This window comes from Lithobates pipiens, unplaced genomic scaffold (assembly GCF_037356315.1).
Source record: "Lithobates pipiens isolate NorthernLeopardFrog02 unplaced genomic scaffold, aLitPip1_a1.2 Scaffold_27, whole genome shotgun sequence".
In the NCBI taxonomy this organism is placed as follows: domain Eukaryota; kingdom Metazoa; phylum Chordata; class Amphibia; order Anura; family Ranidae; genus Lithobates; species Lithobates pipiens.
The window spans coordinates 135382439-135407906 of record NW_027507788.1 but is presented as its reverse complement, the minus strand read 5'-3'; the positions used below and the strand labels follow the sequence as shown (position 1 = coordinate 135407906).

The 25468-nt window shown below is 43.8% G+C and overlaps 1 protein-coding gene across 1 annotated transcript in view; it reads right to left on the bottom strand.

Moving 5' to 3' along the window:
- GYS1 (glycogen synthase 1) overlaps positions 1 to 25468 on the bottom strand; it is a 101877-nt gene that overhangs the window by 53532 nt on the left and 22877 nt on the right. The window contains exons 2-4 of the mRNA XM_077457507.1: positions 17310 to 17491; positions 2774 to 2965; positions 187 to 375 (exon numbers count right to left, since the gene is read on the bottom strand). Of these exons, the coding sequence (XP_077313633.1) occupies positions 187 to 375; positions 2774 to 2965; positions 17310 to 17491 (563 nt within the window). The remainder of the gene's footprint in view (positions 1 to 186; positions 376 to 2773; positions 2966 to 17309; positions 17492 to 25468) is intronic.

Genomic DNA, 25468 nt, shown 5'->3' with positions numbered 1-25468 from the left:
CTTAATTTTTTCTTGGTGTGGTATCTTTAACGTCCCAGTAGTTTTTCAACATAAGGTCTTTCAGTGTCTTGCAATAGAGGATGTGGTACCAGGAAAGCCCTTTGGAACAAGCCGAGACTCAGGTGTTGAGTCTCCTTCCCAATTTCTCTATTTTACCGTGCCCATTGTGGTAATAGTAAGTCTTACCGTTTGCAGATGGTTGTAGAAGTCCACACTTCCAGCACACAGGTATCGACCCAGGAGTGTGGCATGTGTAGTGAAGATTGTAGCCACAGGGAGCTTCCGAATCCGACACATACATAGGCCAATGCCAGCTAACCATTCGTGGAAGTGAGCCAGGATGAAGGGCTTCTCATCACCACACTGTGCTGCAAACTATGAAAGCAAGAAAAGCATGGCACTGAAATGAAATCTGAATAAATTAAGGACAAAAACAGACAGAACACAGGAAGGAATGGAGACCAGCGGAGAAATTAACAGAAACCATCAAAAAGGATCTATTCATTTTGAAATGAGATTGGTCAGTTAGCTTTGTGCAGGTTATGAAATCTTCTGGTATACCTTGGCAAAAAAATGTTTTGTTTTTTTCAATGCCAACTCTTCACATAAATGCAGTTGGCTTAATTTGTAGCCAAGGGTCTTGGATTGTGGTGTTCATCACAGGTCAAACCTCCTACATACCTTCATTCTACATAACCCTCATTTCTACTTACCTCATCCTTCTTTGCCTGGCCACTTCCTCAACACCATAAATATTAAACTAGTAAGCAAACTCGCCATTCCTTTACTGAATGGCCCTGCTGTGGGCAGGTCATAAGGGAGGCATTATATTGACGACACCGTAGACTGAACTCTCAACTATACTTATGTCAACTGTTTTATAGGCAACTGTGAAAATAGCCATTTCTGGTAAAAAAAAAAAAGTTAATGATTAAAAATGAACAGTTTACAATTGCCCAATTACCAATGAAAATATTCCAATGGGGACCATTACCATCAAAAAGCTAGAAATCTGCTGGACAATTGACCTCTAATCTTGTGCAGTTGCTACAACTGTGGAGTTAATTTCTAGGACTTTATGCACCATCTTCCATCCATCCAAATATTAAAAATGACAGCAACTCAGGTTTGCCAATTGCTCTAACTGCAATAGGTTTTTTGGCAACAAAATTAAAGCCTTGGCTGTATTAAAGGAGAAGTTTTGGGTTATAAAAAACAAAAACAAAATAATAATAATAAAACCATGCAAACTCACCTCTGTGCTGCAGCTGCCCCACAATCGTACGACAGATCGCTTTTTATTTATTTATTTATTTTTTTGGTTGCTAGTCTCTTATCGAAAATGAAGCGTTTACTAAAGTGACAAAAATTCTCGTATAACAAAAAAACAAAAAAAACAAAAAACTGGGAAGTGATGTAATGTGTTGTAGTGCACTTGTATTTTCGAATGACAGCTGTACTGTTTAAAACAACAAATATGATCTGGTATTGTATACTAGTTCAATCGGATGAACTGTTTTGATCGGCTCTCGAAAGCTGTGTACTAACAATCGTACGATCGCTTCAAAAGCAGTATTTTTCATACGATTTTCGGATCGTGTGTATGTACAGGCCATAAGACCAAGAACTGAGCGATCACATGACTGCTGATGACTCAGTCACCGCCCTCTGCTCTGCCAAATCAGCACTCGCTGGAGAGGGGTAGGCACAGGTGGTTCCGGTGTTCTGTCTGGCCATTGGATAGTGTCCACCGTGAGGATAAGGAGACTCCGAAAGTCTCAGAAGAAGAACGGCGCATGCGCACTGAGTCCAGGTGTAAGCCCCACCATTCAAATGGACATACGGTAGCACATAGTAACAGAGCCACTCGCCACGATTCGCTTGCCTCGCTTCGCTCGGCTTTTTTTTTATTCTGACTATGTCCACTTGGATGGTGGGGCTTGAACCTGGCACCGTTCATCCTTGGAGACCTTCGGCATCTCCTTATCCGTAGTGCAGGGCGGACACCATCTGATGGGGGATAGTATTCGACAAATCACCGGCTCTTAGCCTAGCACTGAGAGTCGGCCACAGCCGTCAATCCAGTAGCTGGGTGGATTTCAACAATATGGTCAATTGTGAGTCAAGTTAAAGCGGTATCAAACCCAACACTAAAAATGTATATATTGCAGCTTACCAATCAGATAGATATGGTGGCTGCACTAGATTTTTTTTTCGGTGTATTTTCCTTGGTTCTCACCTGGTGAGCAGGCCAGTAACACACCCCCTGTATTACAGTGCCCACACTTTGGATGAAAGAACAATTGTTAGACTGCAGCATTGTTAATCTGGGGGATGGGTTAGATGCACTAGCAAGATACACTAACAAATTGAAGCCAAACTCCTGCTAACACTTTATAATACGTCACAGCAACAGCGTTCTTTTTGCAATAAAGGATTTTACATAAATAAAAGCTGATCCTTGCAAGCACCCGTCAGTGTTGAATAGTTTGTCTAACCGCTACACCTGCAGGGCATACGGTCACACACTATATATATATATATATATATATATATATATATATATATATATATATATATATATATATAAGCTCCCATAATGCCCTGTTCACTTTTGACAAAGAGCAGCAGACATTGCATGAGGGATGTACATCAGTAAGGAAGCTTTACTAAGGCTGGTACTAAATAATATTTATATATATATATATATAAAGACATTTAAGAAGCCATTATATCTGGAGAACGATTTAAACAAATTCCTAAAACAACCTACCTCGCCCAGAAACCAAGCAGTCAAAAAGCCAAACAGAACAGCATCATTTGCTTCCCGGTCGTACCATGGGATTCCGACGGCACAGCTATCCCATAACTCTGTCTTCCAGCGGTCAAGGCTCCAGGCAGTAGCCGCTATATCTATGAGGACTACGTATGGACTACCTTCAATCAACCAGCGACCAAAGTAAACCTGCACACAAAGAGAAAGGTAATTACTACACAGAGCATTTAGAATTGGATTCACATTTAGGCCTCGTGCACACAGAAGCCAGCAGCGTTTTTGGATTCGAAAAAAAACGCACCTGGACGCTAGTAAAAGTGTCTAATGCTTTTACAAATGTTTAGAGGCATCAATCGCTTGGGCATTAATTTCATTAGCCAGAATAGTTTATTCTGGCCATTGAAATGAATTAAATCTAAAAACGCGCCAAGCTTTAACTTGCGTTTACAAGTGTCAAGCATTTTTTCTGCCCAAACTCTGCTGCTCCTGGATGCAATGACAGATTATTTTTTTCCTGCCACGAAATATTGCTAAAGGTCTACGTGTGGATCGACACATAAGCTAACATGCAGGGGAGTTTAGAAGCAAGGAACAAAAACGCCTGACGCCCCAAGAAGCAGCTGTAAAAAACGATCAGTATGCACTGTGTGCACAAGGCCGCATTCTTTTATGTCTAGACCACATTTGCACTTTTGGCCCTCAAACGCATGTCTCCACCTTACCTCCCAAATTACTCCTGGGGTCTCAGTCTAGTTCCATCCTTGGGGTTCACAGAGGAACTGGAGAAGATTGTATTTGCTGAGTGCCAGGCAGTTATGACACCTCCTGGTAGTGTCAGAGCATTGCTACTTTCTACAGCTCCCTACATTCCTATTTGTCACTCATTATGTTGAGCTGCCTCATTGGCCAAAAGAAATCTAAGAAAGGTAAGTGGGAACATAGAAGACTAAAAAGGTGTGCGAGGGTCAGTCCAACAGAAACTCATGTTTGAGCTATACAAGTGTTGCTTCTAAACAAACCAAATAATAGGTTCTTACATTTACTGGGGACTCCAGGAGCTTTATTTCCAGGTCTGTACACCTATTGTGGCCATTATGAGTGAGGTCCGTGCTCCCTGCTGGGATTTTTTCAATATTTATATTCTTAGAAGAGTATTCTTGCAGGCCTCAGCACAGTCACAAGACTGGAGCTCAAGGACTTTTTTTTTTTTTTTAGAGATAGAGAGAGAATATATATCTCTATATCTAAATATAACGGATAGGTCCATTTTAAAGCAGCACTAAACCTGTTTCCCAAGACATGCATTAAATGACAATTGTCACAGCTGCGTGTTCTCCCAACCCAACTTTTAACCCTTCAAATGACTGGTGTCATATCTGAACACAGCTGCAGCTTATTGGGTTGTACGAGGATAGGAGGGTTTAGTTCCAATTTAAAAGCAGGAGTTCCACTCAAAAATGGAATTCTCACTTTAAGTCCAGGTGACCCCCTGACATGCCATGGGGAGGGAGGGGGGGAGTGGGTGCCTGTTTTTACAGGCACCCAGCTCCCACTTCCTCCCCTGGCTCCACAAGGAAGATAAATAGCCCCCCTCCCTCTCTGCAATCTTCTGGGATACGTCACAGAAGATTTGCCGGCCATTCACAATGCGGCTTGGCGCATGCGCAGTGCGTACCCGGCTGTGGCGCCCACAGTTAGAATGTCGGCACCTCAGAGAGGAGGGAGGAGATGAGCGGGGCTTTGTACGCCCACGTTACTGGACCATGGGAGAGGCGAGTGTCTGATTATTAAAAGGTCAGCAGCTACACTTTTTGTAGCTGCTGACTTTTAAATGGGTGGAACTCCGCTTTAAGATCTTCAAAATCCTGTGTGTACATGATGCTGACTGACAGTTAAAAAGGCATAAGCGGTTGTTTATATGGATTGCTACAAAAAGATCAATATACCGTAATAGTTACCAATAAGGCCCCTTTCACGCGAGACGGATCCATGATGATCCGCTTGCTCAGCTGGGATCGCTCCGTTTATCCCCACTGAGCCGGCAGATGACAGGGTGCCCTGTCAGCTCTCTGCTCTCCTCTATGGGGGGGGGGGGAAATCGGATGAACACGGACCGTCTGTCGGTGTTAATCTGATCCACTCTGCAGATGGATAGAAAAATAGGATTTTCCTCCATCTGCAGTCGGACCATAGTGGAGACGGACGATATCGGGTGTCTGCGGATGTTTATCCGCAGACACCCGCTATACCATAGGGATGCATGTATGTCTGTATTGCATCCGCAAACATATGGATGAAATACGGTCCGCATGTGTGAAAGGGGCCTAATATATACAGTACATATTTACACTTTAAGTAAAGGTTCTCCCATTTTCTCACTCCAATTAAAAAAAAAAGGGGTTTTCATACTCCATGTTCCTTAGCAGCTTTTGGCTGGAGTTTCACATACAAGTCTTGTCCCTTCCCCCAGCATGTGACTGAAAGTGGTTGTAAACCCTTACAACCAACTTTGACCTACAGATAAGCCTAGATTAAGGCTTACCTGTAGGTCTAAGAAATATCTCCTAAACCTATACGGTTTAGGAGATATTTACATGAAGACAGCCACCGCTGTCTACGATGCATGCGCTGTAGACAGCGGCGTGCAGGCGCACTGGGCAGGTCGCAGCGATATGCCGCGAGTGTCGGCTCCCATGCACATGTGTGGGAGTGACGTCATCGTGGCTCCGGCGAATCACAGCGCCGGAGCCGCGAGACCCGGAAGTCACTCCGGGATACATGGCAGCGACAAAGAGGAAGACGGAGGACCGCTTCGGGGGCTTCGTTCTCAGGTAAGTTATTCATAATGAGCTAGTATGCTATGCATACTAGCTCATTATGCCTTCGCCTTACAGGGTGCGTAAAAAAATGGTTGCTTTTACTTCCTCTTGAACAGTGAAAGGAGAAGGAGCAGATTATTAAAGTGGTTCTTCACCCTAAAGGGGAAGTTCCGCTAATCTGATCCCTCCCCCCCTCCGGTGCCACAATCAGCACCTTTCAGGGGGGAGGGGGGTGCAGTTACCTGGATGATCCAGGTAACTGCACCCACTTCTGGCCAGACCGCCGCAGACCCCCCGCAGACGCCCCGCCCCCCCCCCCCCCCCGTTGTGTTCTGGGAAACACACAGTTCCCAGAGACACAGCGGGGGATCATAAGAGACGCGCAGCGCGACTCGCGCATGCGCAGTAGGGAACCGGGCAGTGAAGCCGTCATGCTTCACTTCCCGATTCCCTGACAGAGGATGGCGGCGGTGGCAGCAGCGAGACGAGCGATCGCTCGTCATCTGCCGCCGACATCGCTGGACCCTGGGACAGATAAGTGTGATTTTATTAAAAGTCAGCAGCTGCAATATTAGTAGCTGCTGGCTTTTAATATTTTTTTTTTTTTAGGTGCAGCTCCTCTTTAAGATCTCCTCTGTCACTCGACTCTCTCCTGCTGTCAGTATGCCTCTTGTAACTACATGCGCATTGCAGGCCAACTGACCAGTTCCTCTCCCAGAGTAAGCTCTACTGTATGGAGTGCAAAAGGCTGACACCAATTCAAAATTGAACAACTGAGACTGTGTGCTTGTATTAAAGTGGATGTAAACCCTCACATATACCCAGTGAAGTGAACAGCCTCAGATGATAAACACACTACACACTACATACGTTTTACATGTATATCCAACGTCTTCCCCTCTCTACACCCCTTGCAAAGTGCAGATCATGATAAGAATCTTTCTTCATCCACCAGCAGCACATAGGGAAGGGTGGAGAGATTACACCGTCAGAGCTGATTGGAAGACAAGCCCCCCCACCTCCACACACAGAAGAACTGTGTTGTCAATAGACAAGCTCCGTTCTGAGCTGACTCCCCCTCAACACCCCCACCCCCAAACAATTTAATTCAGACGTGACTCATGCCGATAACAGAGGAACGAAACACCAGAGAAAAGCGACACTTAAAGCTTTGCAGAGAGAGACGTAAACACTGCAAATATATGTGCTTTGCTCAAATTTCATGACTGGGGTTTACACCACTTTAATGTAGATATAAAAAAGGTACAGATGAATGTAGCTCTATCTGCCAGAAGGTAAACTTTAACATGGTTGTAAAGCCTTAAGGTTTTTCACCTTAATGCATTCTATACATTAAGGTGAAAAATCTTCTGTACTGCAGCTACCCCCCAGACCCCCCTTTCCTTATCCAAGCCTGATCCGATCCAGTGATGTGCACGAGCGCAGCAGCTCCAGCCACTGTCACTCTCCTCATTGGACAGATTGATAGCAGCAGGAGCCAAAATGTCAATCAATAGTTGTGACACAGGAGCAGGAGGGGGGGGGTTCCACTGTGTGTCAATGGACGCAGCAACGGGACTCGGTAGCAAGCCCGCACGGTCACCAAGGGAAAGCAGCTTTCCATGGGGACACCAGTAGAAGAGGACCAGGGCTGCTCTGTGCAATGAAGTATAGGCAGCTTTGTTATTTTTATTTTCAGACTGAATGTGACTATGTTGTAGAATTATCTAAAGCTTTCTAGCACAGTAATAGTGCTGGGAGGTCTAACATACTGTAGTTCCAATGTAGCCATTAAACTACTTCTGTAAAGAATCCACACATAACAAGTAACATGAAGCCTCCCTATCAGCTCACACCCAACTTTGCCTGCATCGCCCTACTTCCCTATAGGAGGACTGTACATAGGGCTAAGGACTCCTTCCATCCCCACCAAGAGGCCTTTTTCCTCATCAACATAGGGCATGTGGCCCGATATGGTTCCCCATCCCTTCCTCCAGGCCAGCCAGGTTGCATGCTTGTATTAAATCAGAAGCTTGCCTCAATCGACATTGACTATTTTTGAATCCATATGCTACTAGCATTAGTAAATAGACAGGAAAGTATTTCATATTTACTTTTTTTTCTTCTTCAGTTACTTCCTGGTTTCCAGACCTAGGCAAGTGATGAGACACATGCCAGGAGTCTTCAGGAGGGTTTTCTCAAATAAGCACGCCCTCCTCCCTACATGCCTGAGCTAAAGGCAGATGGATGTCAGGAAGTAAATGCTACATGAATCATCTACCCTTACTCAAGTTGGCTACAACCAGGAATGCAAGGGGGGTGTTTTTCAAAGTGATTTCTCAGCAAAGTAAAGAATGGAGACATGGATGGATGGGTAAGGTTAGTTTAAATTAAAAATGAATTAAATGGCATTTTGGGTTTGAAGTGCTCACATGTAGTGGAGTTTCATTTTAAAGAGGAAGTAAACCCTAATGGGTTTACTTCCGCTTTGATTCCCTGCAAAGGTAAAGCATAATGGACTACTGTGCATCGCATAGTAGTGCATTATGTGTCACTTACCTGACACAGGAGCCAGAGAAGTCACCGCTGTCCCTGTAGTCCGGAGCCTCCATCTTCTTGGTGGGTCTCGCTGCTCTGCGCTGTCATTCGTCAGAACCGCGATGACGTCACTCCCTTGCATGCGCACCGGAGTTAACTGCGGCACGCTCAGTGCACCTGCGCTCCGCTGTCTATGGAGCATGCACCGTAGACAGCAGTGCCTGTCTTTCGGCAAATATCTCCTAAACCATGTAGGTTTAGGAGATATTTCTTGGACCTACAGGTAAGCCTTAATCTAGTTTTACCTGTAGGTCAAAGTGGTTTGTAAGGGTTTACAACCACTTTAAGGGTTTGGGATGGATGGATTTTTTAAGTTCTCTGGAAATTGCGCAAACTGAACCAAGGGCAGTTTGTCTCATCCCCAATATAAACTTTTGCTGTATTATATTTATAGGCATTTTCAATACTACAGTGTTCCTTTGGCTATTTGGGAATATTAAATACGAACGTAAAACATTTTTATTCTGGTTGCAATTGTGTGTTCAAGTTTATTCTTTGATTTAAAATGTATTTTTAAACATACTGTACATTACTAAAAAAGGTTGCATGCTTTTTATTAGTATATAAAAACAGACAGGATCTAGAAGAATACTCAATACTTTGCAAAAGAGGATTGAATGAAGTAACACTAAAATGGACTGCAGTATATTGGATTGTATTGCACGTGGGAGCCTGAGAAATACTCCTAGGATTAAATCAGATGGCGGAAGCAGCTGCTCGAGTCTGTAATGTTTCAGGAATCACAACAATCCCTGGGATGTCTCAAAATGGTTAGTACTAAGCACAACAAACATAAAAGGGACATAAAATTAGGCCTATTTAATAAAGCAAAAGGCCATGTTCAAAGTGTAATAATCTACATTAAAGAAGAGCTTCACATCAAGAAACTAAAATGTCATCTAAAATGTGCAGCCAAAGCTCTCCTTGAACTGCCATTTTGTGTAACATGGTCATCCCAGGAGGCCGATATACCAGCTTGTACCCCCTGATGATTATCGGAGGTGATGCATATAAAATATTAGTATGCAACTTGTATCTTGCAGTTCCCCTTGCTACATACAGTATCAGTATAAGTAATATATTGCCCTACAAAGTCACTGCAAGTTCTTATTGTGGGACTGCCCATGCCTATGTTCAGGTTCCCCTGTGTGCTCCATGACCCTCCCTGTATGGGCTCCACCAGGTAAAGTATGCAACAGAACATCAATTCCGTTCTCACAACAAGTTCTCCATCCATATTAGCACTGGTTCAGGTTCACTTTGAAAGCATGTTGGTTGTTTCCATATCAACTACATATCTGTATTCCCAGCAGAAAACTTGATATTTCAACTGTCATTACAGCTTTTTCAAAGCATGATGTGTAACTGCACCAGCATCCAATTAGCACTACCAGTATGCATTAACACACAGTCACCTGGGCAATTGGCTGCATTAAAGGACATCATCTGAGCAGCAGTGTAAAAGAGAGAAAAAAAAAAACAAAAAACAAATTCCCAGCAAGCTGGAGGACCTTCCAGATGGCGGACACCTTTCGAAGGGAGATCTGAGGCTCTGAGGAAGAAGGGATCTCCCTTCGAAATTTATCAGCCATCTGGAAGGTCCTCCAGCTTGCTGGGACCAGATTGCTTTGTTTATACTTTGGACCCTGATGTGCTTTCACCTTTGGAGTTGTTTGTGAGTGAGTATATTACATTATTAAAGATGCCACTTGGGTAATGCACAAGGCTGGTATGGCCGCTCTTCTTTGTTTCGCAGGGTTTCTACTGGTCCCCCACTGCCCCCCTCCCCCCAAACCCTCAGGGGGCAAATCCTGTACTTTTATTGAAAATATCAAGGACCTGTGATCCATCTGCCACCATTACACTACTTTTGAGGGCAGAAGAGTTGTTCTTTCATCATTTGAGCAGCACAGTGGCTTAGTGGTTAGCAATCCTAGCTGCGCACAAGGGTCATTGGTTCAAATCCCAAACAGGACACTACCTGCATGGGGTTTGCATGTTCTCCCTCTGCTTGTGTGGGCACTCGTTTTATCTAACAGTCCAAAGACACGCTGGTACCCGGTTTCCCTGAAAATAAGACCTAGCGTGATTGTCGGTGATGGCTGCAATATAAGCCCTACCCCCAAATAAGCCCTACCCTGAAAATAAGACCTACAAGGACTTTAACTAGGGCTTATGTGGGGGGTAAAGCTTAGATTGCAGCCATCACCGACAATCGTGCTAGGTCTTATTTTTGGGGAAACAGGGTAGGTTAATTGGCCCTGTGTGTGAGTTGTATGCATGTGATATAGGGAATTTAAGGCAGCTGGTACACATACATACACACACACACGAAACAAGCTGACATTAGGCCTGTGTGTACAGCAGCCTGTCCGGTGACCAGCTTTTATCGAACAGGAATGCTGAAAAACCAACATCCAATTAACACTTGCAGCCAATGGCTGCGAGCGCTGATCAAGGTGTTCTGGCAGGGGGGGCAGTCCCCCTGCCAGAACACAATAGCTCAGCAGTGGAGATCGCTGTACAAAAAGCAAACAAAATAGCAGAAAATAAAAAATAAAATTCAGATCAGAACAGGTTTCCTTTCAATCCAGGGGCGTACGTACAGGGGTCATAATTACTTCAGGGGACCCATGCGCCTGCCCTGTACGCTTGGATAGGAGGGTGGCAGCATGTAGAGGAACCGATCCCTCCATGCAGCAGCTGAATGCCTGCTTCTCCTACTCTTCCTCCCGCAGACATTCAGCGGCTGCAGGAGGAAAATGGAGGACATCCGTTCCTCCACGTCGCCTCCCTATTGCTGTTCTGCTGCCCGGGGCTCATGTGTGCCCTCTCCTGATTCTGGGCTTTCCCCACCCACCTCCTGCTGTGGGGGATCTATCAGGATGGAGAGTGGTGAAGGAGCTGGTAAATGGGCCCTAGGACCAGTGGGGGAAGGGTCCCAATTGGGGGGCCCCCTGTCTCAATCTGTATATCCATTTACTTCCCCACACATAACACCCTGTCATAATCTCCAAAACAAAATAAAAATAATAACACACACCTTCCTTATGAATCACTAGCCTTACCTGAAATGGGCAATGCTTGCACCACTACCCTCGTACCCCATGTATTGAACGTTCTAGCTTGACAGAGCTTATCTTACAAGTATAGGCAGGGCTTTTCACTGCTTGAGTGATAAGCTTTCCTGTGGGTGAACTATAAAATGCCAGCATCTCTGAGGGTGCTCCCATGATTGACAGCTTTACCTTTATTCTTGCATTAAGTTGTATTGTTGCTGTTTTGTTTCCCTTTATGCTGTAAAGCGTGGTGCAAACTGTTGCTGCCACACAAATCCTGTATAATATTATAATAAATTATAAACTAGCCCGAGAATCTTTTTTGCCATTTTGAAAAAATCATGCATACTGACTATGAAGGTAACCTTCTAAATGATCAGACTCAAACCAATGCGGATCTCTTTAAGGGGGAGGAGGAAAAAAAAAAAGAAGGACAATCTACCATCGTGACCTCCTAACCTCCACACTGTCACCTTGTCACTCGTATCTTCTATCCCAGCTGCCAGAGTGATAAAAGTCCCCATTACCCAGCCTAGCTCTGTGCTCTCGTCTTGGACTCTAAGGCCTAACACAACCAGGCTCCTGGAATTTTTAGTTGACCTTTCCGATGTGCAGTAACCGAATCCCTGAACAACACCAGGTCATGGCTGAGAAACACTAAATTTAGCCCTCAAATATGTGCTCCTGACCTCACAGAGGGGGGAGGAGTAGACACCAGAGGACTGAACGAGAAAGGTTTTTCGCCAATGTCACAGGACAGGACATTTTGCCTCAAAGGGCAAGACAAATACAGACCAGCAATAGTAAGACCCAACTGACCTTTGGCATTCATAGGTTCAAGTCATTTTGATGTGCCCACAACTACCCATTCAAGATAGCCAACCTGCCATCTTATCCATTTTTCTACTATGGTACTACAGGCCTTATTTAGCAAATTGGGTGACTAAAACTTACGTCATATAGAAGTATTCTTAATAGTTTTATCTGGTTTGTTTAAAGTGGACACATCAAATCAAATATTGTTTTTCTACGCAATATTTGCCCCAAACTAGATTTAAACAAAACTTTTATGATTTTTAAACTACCACAGAGTGCAGCTCACATGATCTGATGCAAAGCAGATCTCAGGCTAAGAGAGACTAATGTACAAATGACAGGATCAAGTCGTCCTGTTTTGCATCATCTCCATGGTGGTGCCATGCTTAGACAATTATGTCACTGCAAGCAAGAAAACCCATAAACACTGTTCAGCAAGGACGTCCACCTCTGTGAAATTAACAGATCCGCTTATATTAAAGGCACCACCACAGTATTCATGGCTTGCAGAGAAGCCAAAATGGGACACGTATACTAACTTGATTGGAGGTTATTGCTAAAGTAGGTATACTTTTACCACATTAAACCTGCTCTGCTTTTGTAAAATGCATGGCCAAAGTATAGGTTTGGTTTAAGAAGGCAGCACTATGACTAGATGGAAAGTACACCCAAACCACTGTAACCAATCAGTTCAAAGTATCTAACTACAGAAAACTGAATTTTTTCCCAGCCATTATACAGTGACTGCAGTTTGCAGTAACCTATTAAAAGGTCTGATCAACAAAAGTGATATTTTAGTCAAGAGGTAGAGCCTGGTCAGCCACTGGCTTCCAAAACGTCTTGGATGCCCCCCAGTGGCATAGCGTTGGGACGGCCAGTGCCGTTGTCCCAGTTGCAACATTTAGAGGAACGCAGAAATTAGTTTGATGGCCCAGCCAACCACGTACTTTCCTACATTCGGGGCCCCCATCGGATACACCTAGTTCTGTCGCTGTCAAAATATTAGTTGCTAGGACTGCCTGGCTTCTAGCAACCAGTGACACAATGCAGAGGTCCCAGCATTCAGAGCAGACAAAACTTCCTCCTCCTAGTGCTCAGCTCCACCCACCTCCTCCAGCTTCTGCAGCCCCTACTCACAAAGGGAACGGAGCATTACAAAGTCTGAGGTGAGGCAGAAGAACCTATCGGGGCTGCCTGTTAGTGAGGGAGCCAGGCAGAGATGGAGGGGCAGAGGATAGCAGCTGGTGCTAGAGGACAGGTGACAGAGGGAGGTAGGGAAAGGGGAGGAGGTGGCTAGAGGGAGCAGCTGAAAGGAAGAGGGGGAGGGAGAATGGTGGTGTGTGGCAGGGATGGGGGAATGGAGAAAGACTGATAGACTCCAGTGACAGACATTTCCTCATGCTGTGTTTACCAAGCTGAGGAATTTGAGCCTGCTATGCTGATATTTGTAGTGCCATAGTCTCTCTCTCTCCTCTCTTTCTGTAAATATACCATAAGGTGTTTAATACTGTACTAGTAAACGGGACTTAAAAGTGCTAAAAGTCCATGGGTTAGGGAGTGCAAATTACTTGCCTTGCCCCGGACAACCCACGCTACACCACTGGATGCCCTGACAGCAAGACCTTCCTGTCATAACTTTTTCCCATCAACCTTTGTTGAAGCTCTTTTTTCCCTCCACAATATATTATATAAATAAAAGAAAAGTCAAACCATAAAATGGTCACAGCAAGTATGCAGCCCCAGGAACTAAAAAGAACCTACTATATGTCATCAGCGTTACTGGAAATAAAAGAACACGGTCATGTGGTTCACCTTTCCAGCAACTACCAAAAACTGAAAAATCAGTTTAGGGCAGATTGATGTTTAAACCAAAAGGTCTTTCCTTTAAGCCAGTAAAGTAATCATGTAACCAAATAGGTCAATTCCTAAGACAATAGGTTCTCAGAAGGAATCCCTAAAGCCCAAAATTTAAAAATTGCAATAACTGAAGGGAAAAGCAGCAGGACCCAAAAGGAGTTAAAGACTCTCCAAATTGCAATTTGTGGGCTTACAATGCCCATCCCCTGCTTCCTGGAGATTTGCCCATTTGGTACCCTATATTAGGAGTCATAGCCCCCCTATATATGGATATTCTTGAGGGAAACACCCTTTATGGTCTGTAAGGTTATAGCTTTAAAGGGTTTGTAAACGTTCGAAAAAAACAAACACACACACACACACAAACACACACACACACACAAACACACACAAACACACAAACACACACAAACACACAAACACACAAACACACAAACACAAACCACAAAATATGCCTATACTTACCAGCTCGGTGCAATGGTTATGCACATACCAGCCCCACACCCCTTTTTTAGGGGTCCTCCACTGGCGCTCAAGGCCATTCCTCTTCATCAGGTGCCCCCACGGAAAGACACTTTCCACGGGGGCAACCGTGTGGGTCTCGCTGCTGAGTCCACCTGCTGCGTTGATTGACACAGACAGTGGAATTCGGCCCCATCGCCCGCGTCACAGCTTTTGATTGACAGCAGCGGGAGCCAATGCTGCCATCGATCTGTTTAATGGAGGAGAGCAACAGTGGCAGGAGCCACTGCGCTTGTGCATAGCACTGGATCGGATAGCGCTCAGGCAAGAACATTGGGGAGGCTGGGGGGGCAGAGCTGCAGCACAGGAGGTTTTTCACCTTAATGCATAGAATGCATTAAGGTGAAAAACCTCAAGGCTTTACAACCACTTTAAGATGGAGAAAATCAGCTTCCCTTACTAGTGGATACGTTAAATTAACCAAATAATTCCATATGATAAAAAAAATAAAAAAAATCTATTAAACATAAGCTGTCCAGAGAAAATTTATTAAAGTGTGGAACTTTTGGAGGACTTCAGGCTTGAACTCTGTGGACAAGGCTACCTCCTGGCACATGAAGAGATGTCAGTATGTGAGCATCAATGAAGACACTGGTTGTGTTACCATTTTCACTTTTATTGTTCTTTTGCCATACAACATCCATGTATGTACATCTCTTGTGCAGGTGTTTTCATCAGCGAAGACGAATCCCCAAAAGGTCTCAGGATATATAGTCAATCCCTCTTTCTCTAAAATATCTGAAAAGCTTGGATTAAAAGCATGTAATGTCAGAGGGCTGCAACTTACTACAATACTGGGGTTGATTTACTAAAGGCAAATAGACTGCACCTTGCAAATGCAGTTGCTCCAGAGCTTAGTAAACGAGTGGGAGCTCTGCTGACTTATTATTCAATCACGTGCAAGCAATAATACTGTTTTTTTCCCTTGCATGCGATTGGATATTTGTTGCAAAGTGAAGCTTAACCACATTTACTAAGCCCTGAAGCAACTGCAAGTGTACAGTGTATTTGCCTTCAGCGAATCAACCCCATTGAGTATTGATTCCATTCAGAGAAACAAAGCCGAAAAACTTTACTCCACAATCAGAGGCCATTACTTTAGCAAGGTTATATTCCTGTGACTGTATTCATTTTCGGATTTCACAACTGTATAAAATATAATGTCTCCGTATCTAGACAGCTACATTGTATGTGACACTTACAATAAAATAGTGAACCTGAGAAGGCTATATAGCCAAGAGTATGTATAGCTCAAACATGTTTTAGTTTTGAAAATAAAAAACTCCTGTCGGTTATTTTGCTACCCGAGTTCCATTGGAGAGATTACCCTTGCTGCCTCAGCCCACTAAAAATAAAAAATTAAATGTATTGAAAAGTGTTTTTCCACAAAAAATAAATAAATAAATAATTTTTTACGGAAATGTTGGTAGGGAAGGAGATGGTAGTGATAGTGTGGGGATGTGGGATAAGATAGATGGGCAACTGCCTAGGTTATTCTAAAGCCCCATACACACTATCAGATTATCTGCTGAGTTTTTCCTTCAGATTTACCAAAACCATATGAGGACAAACCTTAGGAGTTTCAATGTGTATGCAATCAGGCAGGCCCTTCTACTACATGGTTTTGGTAAATCTGAAGGAAAAACTCAGCAGATAATCTGATAGTGTGTATGGGGCTTAAGATCATTTGCCCTCCCTGCTCCTAGACTCAAAGGGCCCAATGTTACCAACATTCCCTCTCATAAATATTTATTTGGGAACCATAAGCGGTGCACAGCTACTAATAATGCCCAAATAGATTGCTGCCTGTCACCCCCTACCCCGATTTGCAAGGAGTTAATTCAATACAAAACAGTGCCAATGGCGGGGCTACGCCAATAAACTGCCAGTACCAAGGCATTTCTGTGTCGGGGGTAGTTCCATTTCTTGTTGCAGCAAGAATGTATATGCCAACTATGTTGCAACAGCCCATGTATTATGCCGATTTACATGGGACAAAATTGTGGGGGAGAGTTTACAACCACTCTAATGGAACAAGTTGAAATGAGAAGCCGATTGGCTACCATGCACAGCTGCACCAGATTCTGAGGGCACCAGTTTTAGTAAATCTCCAGTGCCTCAGTGGGCATGTTTCTGGCTGTTTAGAGACAACCCTTCTGGTTTGCGTTTCTGATTGGAGCTTTCTGGCAGGAAAATACTAAACTATCCTAAACTGTGTACAAAAATGCTCTATATGAGCGTTTTCTTCTGCCAAGGTAACATGGTTTTTTTTTTGTTTTGTTTTTTAAGCCCAGTGTGCATGGAGCCTAAAACACACAACATTTTACAATGCACAACACCAGGAACACAAAAAAATTAACAGAGGCTTAATCCACTAACCAGTCCCTGGGAAGTGCCTAGCTCTTTCTCCAAACAACATTTTAATATGAACCTGAACATTTTCCATTTAGGTCAAAGTAACGGATTATTCATATAGCTCACCTCTCCGCTTTCGATATTTACCTTATTTTTCCCCACCACCCTGTTTGCAGTACTGGGTAATTCATGGCAATCCAGCAGGCAAAGTTTAGAGAGCATGTGACGCTCTCTCATTGCTCCCACAATGCACTGCTCGTTTCCAGTCACTAGAACCAAAATGCCATCACACGGGAGCAGAGAGAGAGGCTGCAACACTGGGTAAGCGTTGACCCAGAGTCAGCAAGAGCTTACACAGAAATTATGCTGGGGCATCTGGTGGGCAAACAAGACAGTGAAGGATCCAGTGAAACAGAAGTATCAACAGTGAAGGGATAGGTTGTCTAGTAAACCCCTTACTTTGTCCTTCAACTAAATACAGGTGCATTGTAAACATTTAACTCTCACCTTGCATCCTTTACTATTCATGGAATCCAATGTTCGCTTGATGGCAGGATTTGGTGGCTCAATCAACTCAACCTGAGTCCGCACATTGTGCTCAAAGTAGGGGCCAATCAAAAAGTAGTTTTCTCCCCATTCATCTGTGGTGATCTTGGCTTTGGTTTGTATAACTGTATAAATTCCTCCAACTGGAAAAAAATAAATAAAGCAATAGCATCAATTTATTTAGTCAAGACAGCCAGAAATGCACCCGATCTAACCATAAATTAGAATTAATAAAATAAAAAAGGGTTAAAAGAAATTATAAGGATGAGGGAGCCACTGTCACCCATATGCTTAACCTATTCACACTCCTTGACCAGAAAACAGACTGGCTGCTTATTCTGGCCCAGTGACTCACAGGATGCTACAGCCAGGATTAGAATGACTGCCAATGACTTCCGAGGACAACACTTTACAGACAAGTCTGCAACGACAGTCAAAATACAAAGAAATTCCCAGCTCACTTACCGGCCAGCCTACAACAAACCAATTGACCCCGTCTAACAAGTCATGTTAAATATAAGCGGTTTAGCTTGCACACATTTGCAAATGCATGCATAAGCTGCAGCGCCACATCAGACCACATCACCGTGACATGGCAGCCGCAGCTTATGTGTGCAAATTAACCCACTTGTTTTTAATATGACGGGGTAAATTCAGTTTGTTGCAGACTGGCAAGTGAGCTGGGATTTTTTTTCTTGTTGTTTCTTGTGCGTCTCTCTTCCATGTGCTCCTTGCTGCAAAGGCCAGCTATTGTTTGGAGCAGTTGGCATTTGTTTGCAATACCAGCACACAGAATTTTCCTTTAAATTTATGAATTGCAATGAGCGGACCAGATCCGTAGGGCCGTGGACACTGTATCCTTACTTCGCTCTAATTGGGATGGCTTGGGACCCAGACGGTGAATGTTATCACTAGACCTTCATAATGCCTTTGATTTCCACTTTTGGCCTTTCCTGTTCCATATTTTGAGGCAATAGAATTTTGGGCCCAAATTCCTCTCACTACTAAATGTGCTGTATTCCATTCCCTCAGCTAACATCGTAGCCTTTGGCCACAAGTCAGACCTATTGCAAATTAGGACAGGAACCAGACAGGGTAGAAACATTGGCTGTTGCTATCAGGACCAATCCGAATATACAGTGTCTTGAGCGAAGGCAGAGATCATAAATGCACATTATTTGCAGATGAGCGCTTATTTATCACAAACCATGTAACGACCCTACCTAATCTGGTTTCAATTCTGTCTAAATTTGGAGTGGTATATCAGGCCTGACGGTCAACCAATCTAAATCGGAGGCAATGGACATTAATCTATCTGCCTCGACCTTGACATCTATACATGCATTTTTTCCATTTGGTGGTGTACGAAGGCCCATTCCTGAGTACAGAGACTCACCCCGGACGTTTCTACCCTATATAAGGCTAACTATGTCCTCACATCTATTGGAAGAAGACTTGGAGAACTGGCAGAACTACACTCTTGGGAGATGGGAGGGTTTAGTTCCACTTTAAGCAGCAGTCACAAGATCATCCAGCAATGGGTCCTTCTCCTGTTTAGTTCCTGGATGGTTCCTTCTTCTGGGTCCACATCACTGCACAACATAGATAATTCCTATTGCCTGGCCAGCAGAGGGGTCATCTCAGGACACAAAAGAATATGGGTGTCAGACTGAGGGAAGTGATGGGGACCAGGCAAGAGTTAGGGGCCCCTGAAGGCAGAGAGGAGTGGGAGGGAAAGATGGTGAAAAAAATAATTTCTTGCCTGGAGTTGGGCTTTAGGCTGCATTCACACCTGAGCGTTTCAAAGTTTTTACTTTGAGCGCGTTTTTACCACAATTTTGTTCAGGTCACCGATATAAAAAAAAAGGCAGAAAAAATGCCTGTAATCTACCCCAAAGAAGCTATTTTTTGAGCTTAGGGCGTTTTTGCTTCAGGTGACAAAATGCTTAGTGAAAAGGTGCCATTGAAATCAATATGATTTTGCTTGTTGGGCGGTTTTCAGGCATTTTTACGAGTGTTTTATGATCTAAAAAAAGCTCAGGTGTGAATGCAGCCTTAAATACAAAACCCTCCAAGTATGCCCTAACTTTTTATACACCCCCCCCCCCCCTTAAATAGGACTAAGAAAGGCATGCTAACAGAAGATATCAAACATTCCAGATCTATAGGAATTCTTGTAAATTAGTAACCCATTTAGAATGTTATACATTAATAGAATGGTGTCTAGTACTTAGATGAATGCTGCCAACACATTACTCAGCTGTTCTGATCAGCACTGGAGGCTGTAAAGATCGCAACTGTGATATGCCAGAATCATGCGTGCTACACGACAAGAACATGTGACGGCATCAGGAGAAATGTCAGCTAAAGAAGATCTGTCACATCACTACAACTTCAGCTGTCACAGTTATTGCACAAGCCAATACAAACTGTCCTAGTGTTACTGCGCGAGTCAGAATATTCACTCCTACTCAGAAAATGATTCCCATCACAGTGATAGCATTACTTATGAACGTTAAAAGAGGTAGTTCATCCAAAAGCGATCTTCTCAGTATGATGGTGGATAAGGAGTTAACCCCTTGGCTTCCCATATTCCCCGATGGTGAGATCTCTCTTCCCAGCTGGATTTCCACTCACCGTGGAGTGCTGCACATTTCTAGACTCTTTCATTTTCCAGAATAGAAAATAAACTAGGCAATGGGCTTCCTTATAAAGGCCAAAGCAGGGGTGAGGGAAATGTAAACAAAGGGTTTTCCACACAAGTTCCTGAGAAGAAACCGTTCAGTAATTTAGGGTGAAATTCCAGGCAAAGCAGAAACAGAACCAGCCTGTGGCAAAGCATCCCCCGTAATCTAAATGTAGCATTATTGTCCACAATAACAGGTTTTACTACATTAAAAAGGGAGATCTGGGTAAAATACTATACATCACTTCATATGCAGGTGGGGGGGGGGGGGGGGGGGGATGGTCATGGCATGCTGGCACACTACCAATGTCCTAAGTAGTGGCACTATGTTTAGGAAATGTGGACATATATAACTGTAATTAGGAGCGCAACAAGTCCCTGTCACCCCTCATACATGAAACAGGGATGGTTCAGAGGCCAGGGTAAGCTTACAACTACAGCTATTCCCATAACAATGCAAGAACTTTCAGCACCCTCCCCCACCCCAAAGTTTTATATTGAGCCACCCGTGCACCTTCCAAATGCACCCTGTGTTGCCTACAAGGAGTTTGACAGCCACCCCTTTCCCCTAAAGCTTTCAAGGCCAAGTTCACCGTTCTTATAATTATATATATATATATATACACACACACACTATATTATATATATATATATATATATATATATATATATATATATATAAAAATTTAAAAAAAGGAAGAAAGAAGGGTGCATTTAATTTTTTTACACTACAGCCTGCAAAGCATTGCAGAGAGATATGAGCTACGAGTAAGCACTAGCCTTGGTGCGAAACGCGTCAACCGTTAGCATCTTTCGCTGTGATGTCATTTGCTGTGTCCTAAATATTATTTGAATAAAGCATTGTTTTACCATTGGAGTGCGGCCATCCAGAGTTCTGTCATTATCCACTGCAAAGCATTGCACCTACGATCAGTGGAAGGTAGGTCAGGCTCCTGCAGAAATGCAATACATCTGTCTGCCCGTACCTCCATACAGGCAAGTGGGCAGGAAGAAATCGGTCAACCACGAGGGAGCTAATCAGCGCTCTAGCAGTTCACTGAGAATTACAAGCTGTCTGCCATAGTGGCCAACAGGACTTGTAGTTCATTCATAAACAGAACCGCGGTGAATGAATGAGATGGGTGTGTGGGGGCGGAGCCCTACACAGCTGCGCTGATGTAAAATATGACAGCGGTTGCAGGGAGAGCATCATGGGGTGTAGGGGACTGCGCCAAAGTGGCATGCTATACCCTAAATATGGTGAACATGTCTTTTAGGGTGGAGCTTCACCCAAAAAGGGAAGCTCCATTTTAAGACCTCCTTCTCCCTTCCTCTTTCCAAAATAGTCTCCCCCCCCCCCCCCCCCCCCAAAAGTGCTATCTGGTTTTGACAGTTCTCCTCCCCATCTGCAGTCCTCTGGGACACGTTATAGTGGGCACCCGGCTGAGAATCTGCCATAGTCGGGTGCCCGCAATTAAGATACCGGCACCGAAGACACAACACCAATAGAAAGAATGGTTTGGGTAATCACATTGCTGGATCGTGGGACAGGCAAGTGTCTATTTATTGAAAGTCAGCAGCTACAGTTTGTGTAGCTGCTGACTTCCAATAAACACAGATATGACTGGAGCTCCTCTAAGATTGTATTTGGATTGTTTTTGTGTATAGCAATCTCCTTTACTTCTACCAACAACCATGTAGTGCAAGGGCCTGTTTATTTGATACAATTTGACTGGATAGCCTAAAGCTGGCCATATGTGGCTCAGATTTTCCCATTCAGCCAACAGGCAGAATGGGAAAAAAAAAAAAAAAAAAAAAAAAAAAAAAAACAGAACTGATTTCCCCATCCACATATTTGAGGTGGATTGTATTCCGACAGCAGGACTCCCCTGCCATCAGAAAAACCACGTGGCGTCATCCCGTTCTGGGGCTGGGTTGCATGATGTTCCGAGTGTGGCGTTACAAATGGGGCGGCCAATCAAGCCACCCTCCCGCTCCTTCCTGACCATCAATTCGCTCCATAAGCTTTAGACTATAAAAAGACAGTCATGCCACCACGCCGTCTAGCTGCCCTCTGACCACACAACCATTTCCCTTTTCCCCCCAACCCCTCTCTCTCTCCTTTCCCCCCTTCCCTCCCGCTCTTTTTTGAAAATTCATCCATATTAAAAAGGAAAGCCGTTTTCCATCCCTGTGTCCATAGATGACAAAATAAATTTGAATGTTATCCAACACAACACCCCTTTAATTCTGGTGACCGTGCAATAGACTGATTGTAAATGCTGCCTGCTCTGCACGGACACTTCAGATCTAGGTATCTTACTAATTTACCTAATTTCACAATAGTGCCCCATCCACATGGTCAAATACTGTGAACTCCTGTCTCTTCCCTTTCAACAGTACATCAATATTCTTCGTGTTGAATCATCTGACCCCAGTGGATCACTGACTGGGCATTGACATTGATGCCCCCTGGTGATGCTCAGAGGACATTATGTAGCCCATTTTTAATTTTGGGTATTTCTAGATGCACTCGCTACTCTAAAAAGGTATGGATATACTAGGAAAATCATGTCGAGTAAAAACATAATATTATAATTTGTATATCATTCTAAGACCTCTTTCACACTGGGGCTGCGGCCGCGTTATCGCTAAAGCGCCCCTCATTTTAGCAGCGCCCAAAGATGCTGCTTTTAGGACTTTGCAGAACGTCCCACAAGCGCACCGCTCCAGTGTGAAGAGTCAAACTTGAATGAATGGGATGCAGTTTTCAGGCACTTAGCAGTGGCTATTTCCAGCGCCAAAGCGCTTGAAAACCACCCCCAGTGTGAAAGGGTCTAAATGTGATCTCTCTCCATTATAGAAGGCAATCTGCTCTTTTTAACATTTATGCACCCCTGAAGAAGAAAATCTATTTCGAAACATGTTTGGTGTCCATTGTTACTCTGGCGAGTCCCTTCTTTAGTACACTGTATCTAAACAAATTATCCAGCCCATTTTTAATATGTATAGTCATGTATGTTTTCCAACAAAGAATTTGTACATTTTTAAAACCTTTTCAACCTTTTTCTATTCACACACATAATTCACAAGAAGTTGATTGTTAGATCGATGTTTCGTGAACATGGAACAGACATAGATGGATTGAAATTTGGCTGGTCCCTTCTGAACCAGCCAAAATTTCAATCCATCTATGACCAGCTTAAAAAGGAGTTGTAAACCCTCAAGGTTTTTCACCTTAATGCATGAAGGTGAAAAACCTTCTGCGCTGCAGCTGACCCCCACAGAGCCCCCCTTTTTCTTACCTGAACCCAATCCAGGCAGCATGAGCCCAGCCGCTCCAGCTGCTGTCTCGGGTCCTCAATGGATAGATTGATAGCAGCAGGAGCCATTGACACATGTTGCCATCAATCAAATCCAGTGACATAGGAGCCGGGGGTGGAGGCAAGTTTTGCTGTCTGTGTCAATGGACGCAACAGCAGGACTTTGGCACTCAGGTGCCCCCACAGAAAGTAGCTCTTAGTGGGGGGCACCGGATGAAGAGGAAAAGCCAGAATCACAGAAAAGGATGATCGGAGACCACTCTGTGCAAAACCCTTGCACAGAGCAGGTAAGTATAGACATACTATTTTTTGTAAAATAACAAATGAACCTTTACAATCACTTTAAGTAGGTCATCAAATTGCATAGTGCTGGTAAATCTGAAGTTGTCGTACAAAGATTTTATAGTCGCATTGTAATTTGTGTGGTTAGCTTTATAATCACCTGTCCACACTCCTACCAGATCCCACAGGGAGCTGCACAGCTGCCAATGTAATATCTTCTGGATGGTCCCTCATTTCTGCACAGCAGTAAAGAGATGTATTTATCAGTGTAACCTTACCCTAAGTGAAACATGAAAAAGGACTGCAAACTGCATTTAAAGACACAAATAGGCAATGAAGACCAATTAAAGGGACTTAAATCAAATGCCCCACACTAGCTCCAAGGCAGAGGATCAGTAATTCAGTTTAGAAGCAGTATGTGGAATGGCTGCTTCTATCACTGTCTAATCACAATCAATAGGTAGGCAATGGAATGGGATTATTGCATGTGCACAAGAAAATCCATTGTAAGGGCCCTTTCACATGTGTGGCCCGTTCAGATCCACCAGTCAGTTTTTTCAGGCAGACCTGAACGGTCTCTCCATACGTCTCTATGGAACGGATGGATGGACATCCTATTTTCCATCTGTCTGACAGGTGGTCCGTTTTCATCCGATTCCCCCCCCTAGAGGAGAGGGGAGATCTGACAGGTCCGTTATCCGCCGGCTCAGCGGAGATCAACGTATCGATCCCTGCTGAGCAAGTGGATGTCTGAAAATGGATCCGCATGTGTGAAAAGGGCCCTAAAACATTATGCTGGAAACCTTTCTTACATTCTAACAATGGCTGATCGGAGCCAGGGGACTTGTGTACGCTCATTAATACCTGTAACCAAGCCCAGATCAGCACTTTGCATTTTACTAGAAGGATAGATGAGGATAAAAGATAAAAGAGGACGTATCAGCTTAGTGCATTATCCCACAACATTTAATAAAAAAAAAAAAAAAAAATCAAATTATATATATATTTGATTCACGATTCAATTTATTTTTATTTTTTTTTATGGACACCGCGCCAGTCCTGAGGAGCTGCAGGCAGGAGTTTTTAGGCAAGGCCGCGGATTTGGCCTAGTCTGATGTGTCAGCGTCGGTGCTGGTAAAAAAAATAAATAAATAAAAAATCGATTTGCTGAAAACTTGAAATCGATTTGACCTCTCAACTCGATTCAAAACTATTTTTTCCCAGCCCTACAGACATGAGAATTAAAATCACATTATTGAGACACTTGCCTGTAGCCCTGTAGTCCTAGTTATAGCACACTCCAAAATACAGGGGGACCTCACCGGGTTTCTAAATGACTGATGCGTTTCAAAAGGCAGCACCTGCTTTATCGGAGCCAAACTTGATCAAGGTGCTGCCCTCAAAACGTGTCAGTCAGTTAGGACCCCCTGTATTCTGGAGTATGCTGTACCTAGGACTACAGGGCAACAGACGAGTAGCTTGATAAAACTATTTTAATTCACATCTGTGAGTATAATTTTAGTACTAGTTTACCTTTTATGCTGGTTCATGCTGTGATAGAAAAATCAATGCAGTAAATGAACTAACCCGAACATCTGAAAAGTGGGCAGCCCTGGTCTCAGTGCCTGCCTGCACCCCCTCCAGTACATAAACTGGCCACAACCTCTCTAGGATCATAGAAGGGAAAGTTTATTCCACTGTATCTTGGACGCCAAGGATACTTGCTACTCAATTTAGACTGCTACTACATGCTAATAAAGACACCTTTAAATCTCTCCATACGTTAATGGCAGACCAAGGCATGCCATGTCAAAAGCCTGCCCCTTTTT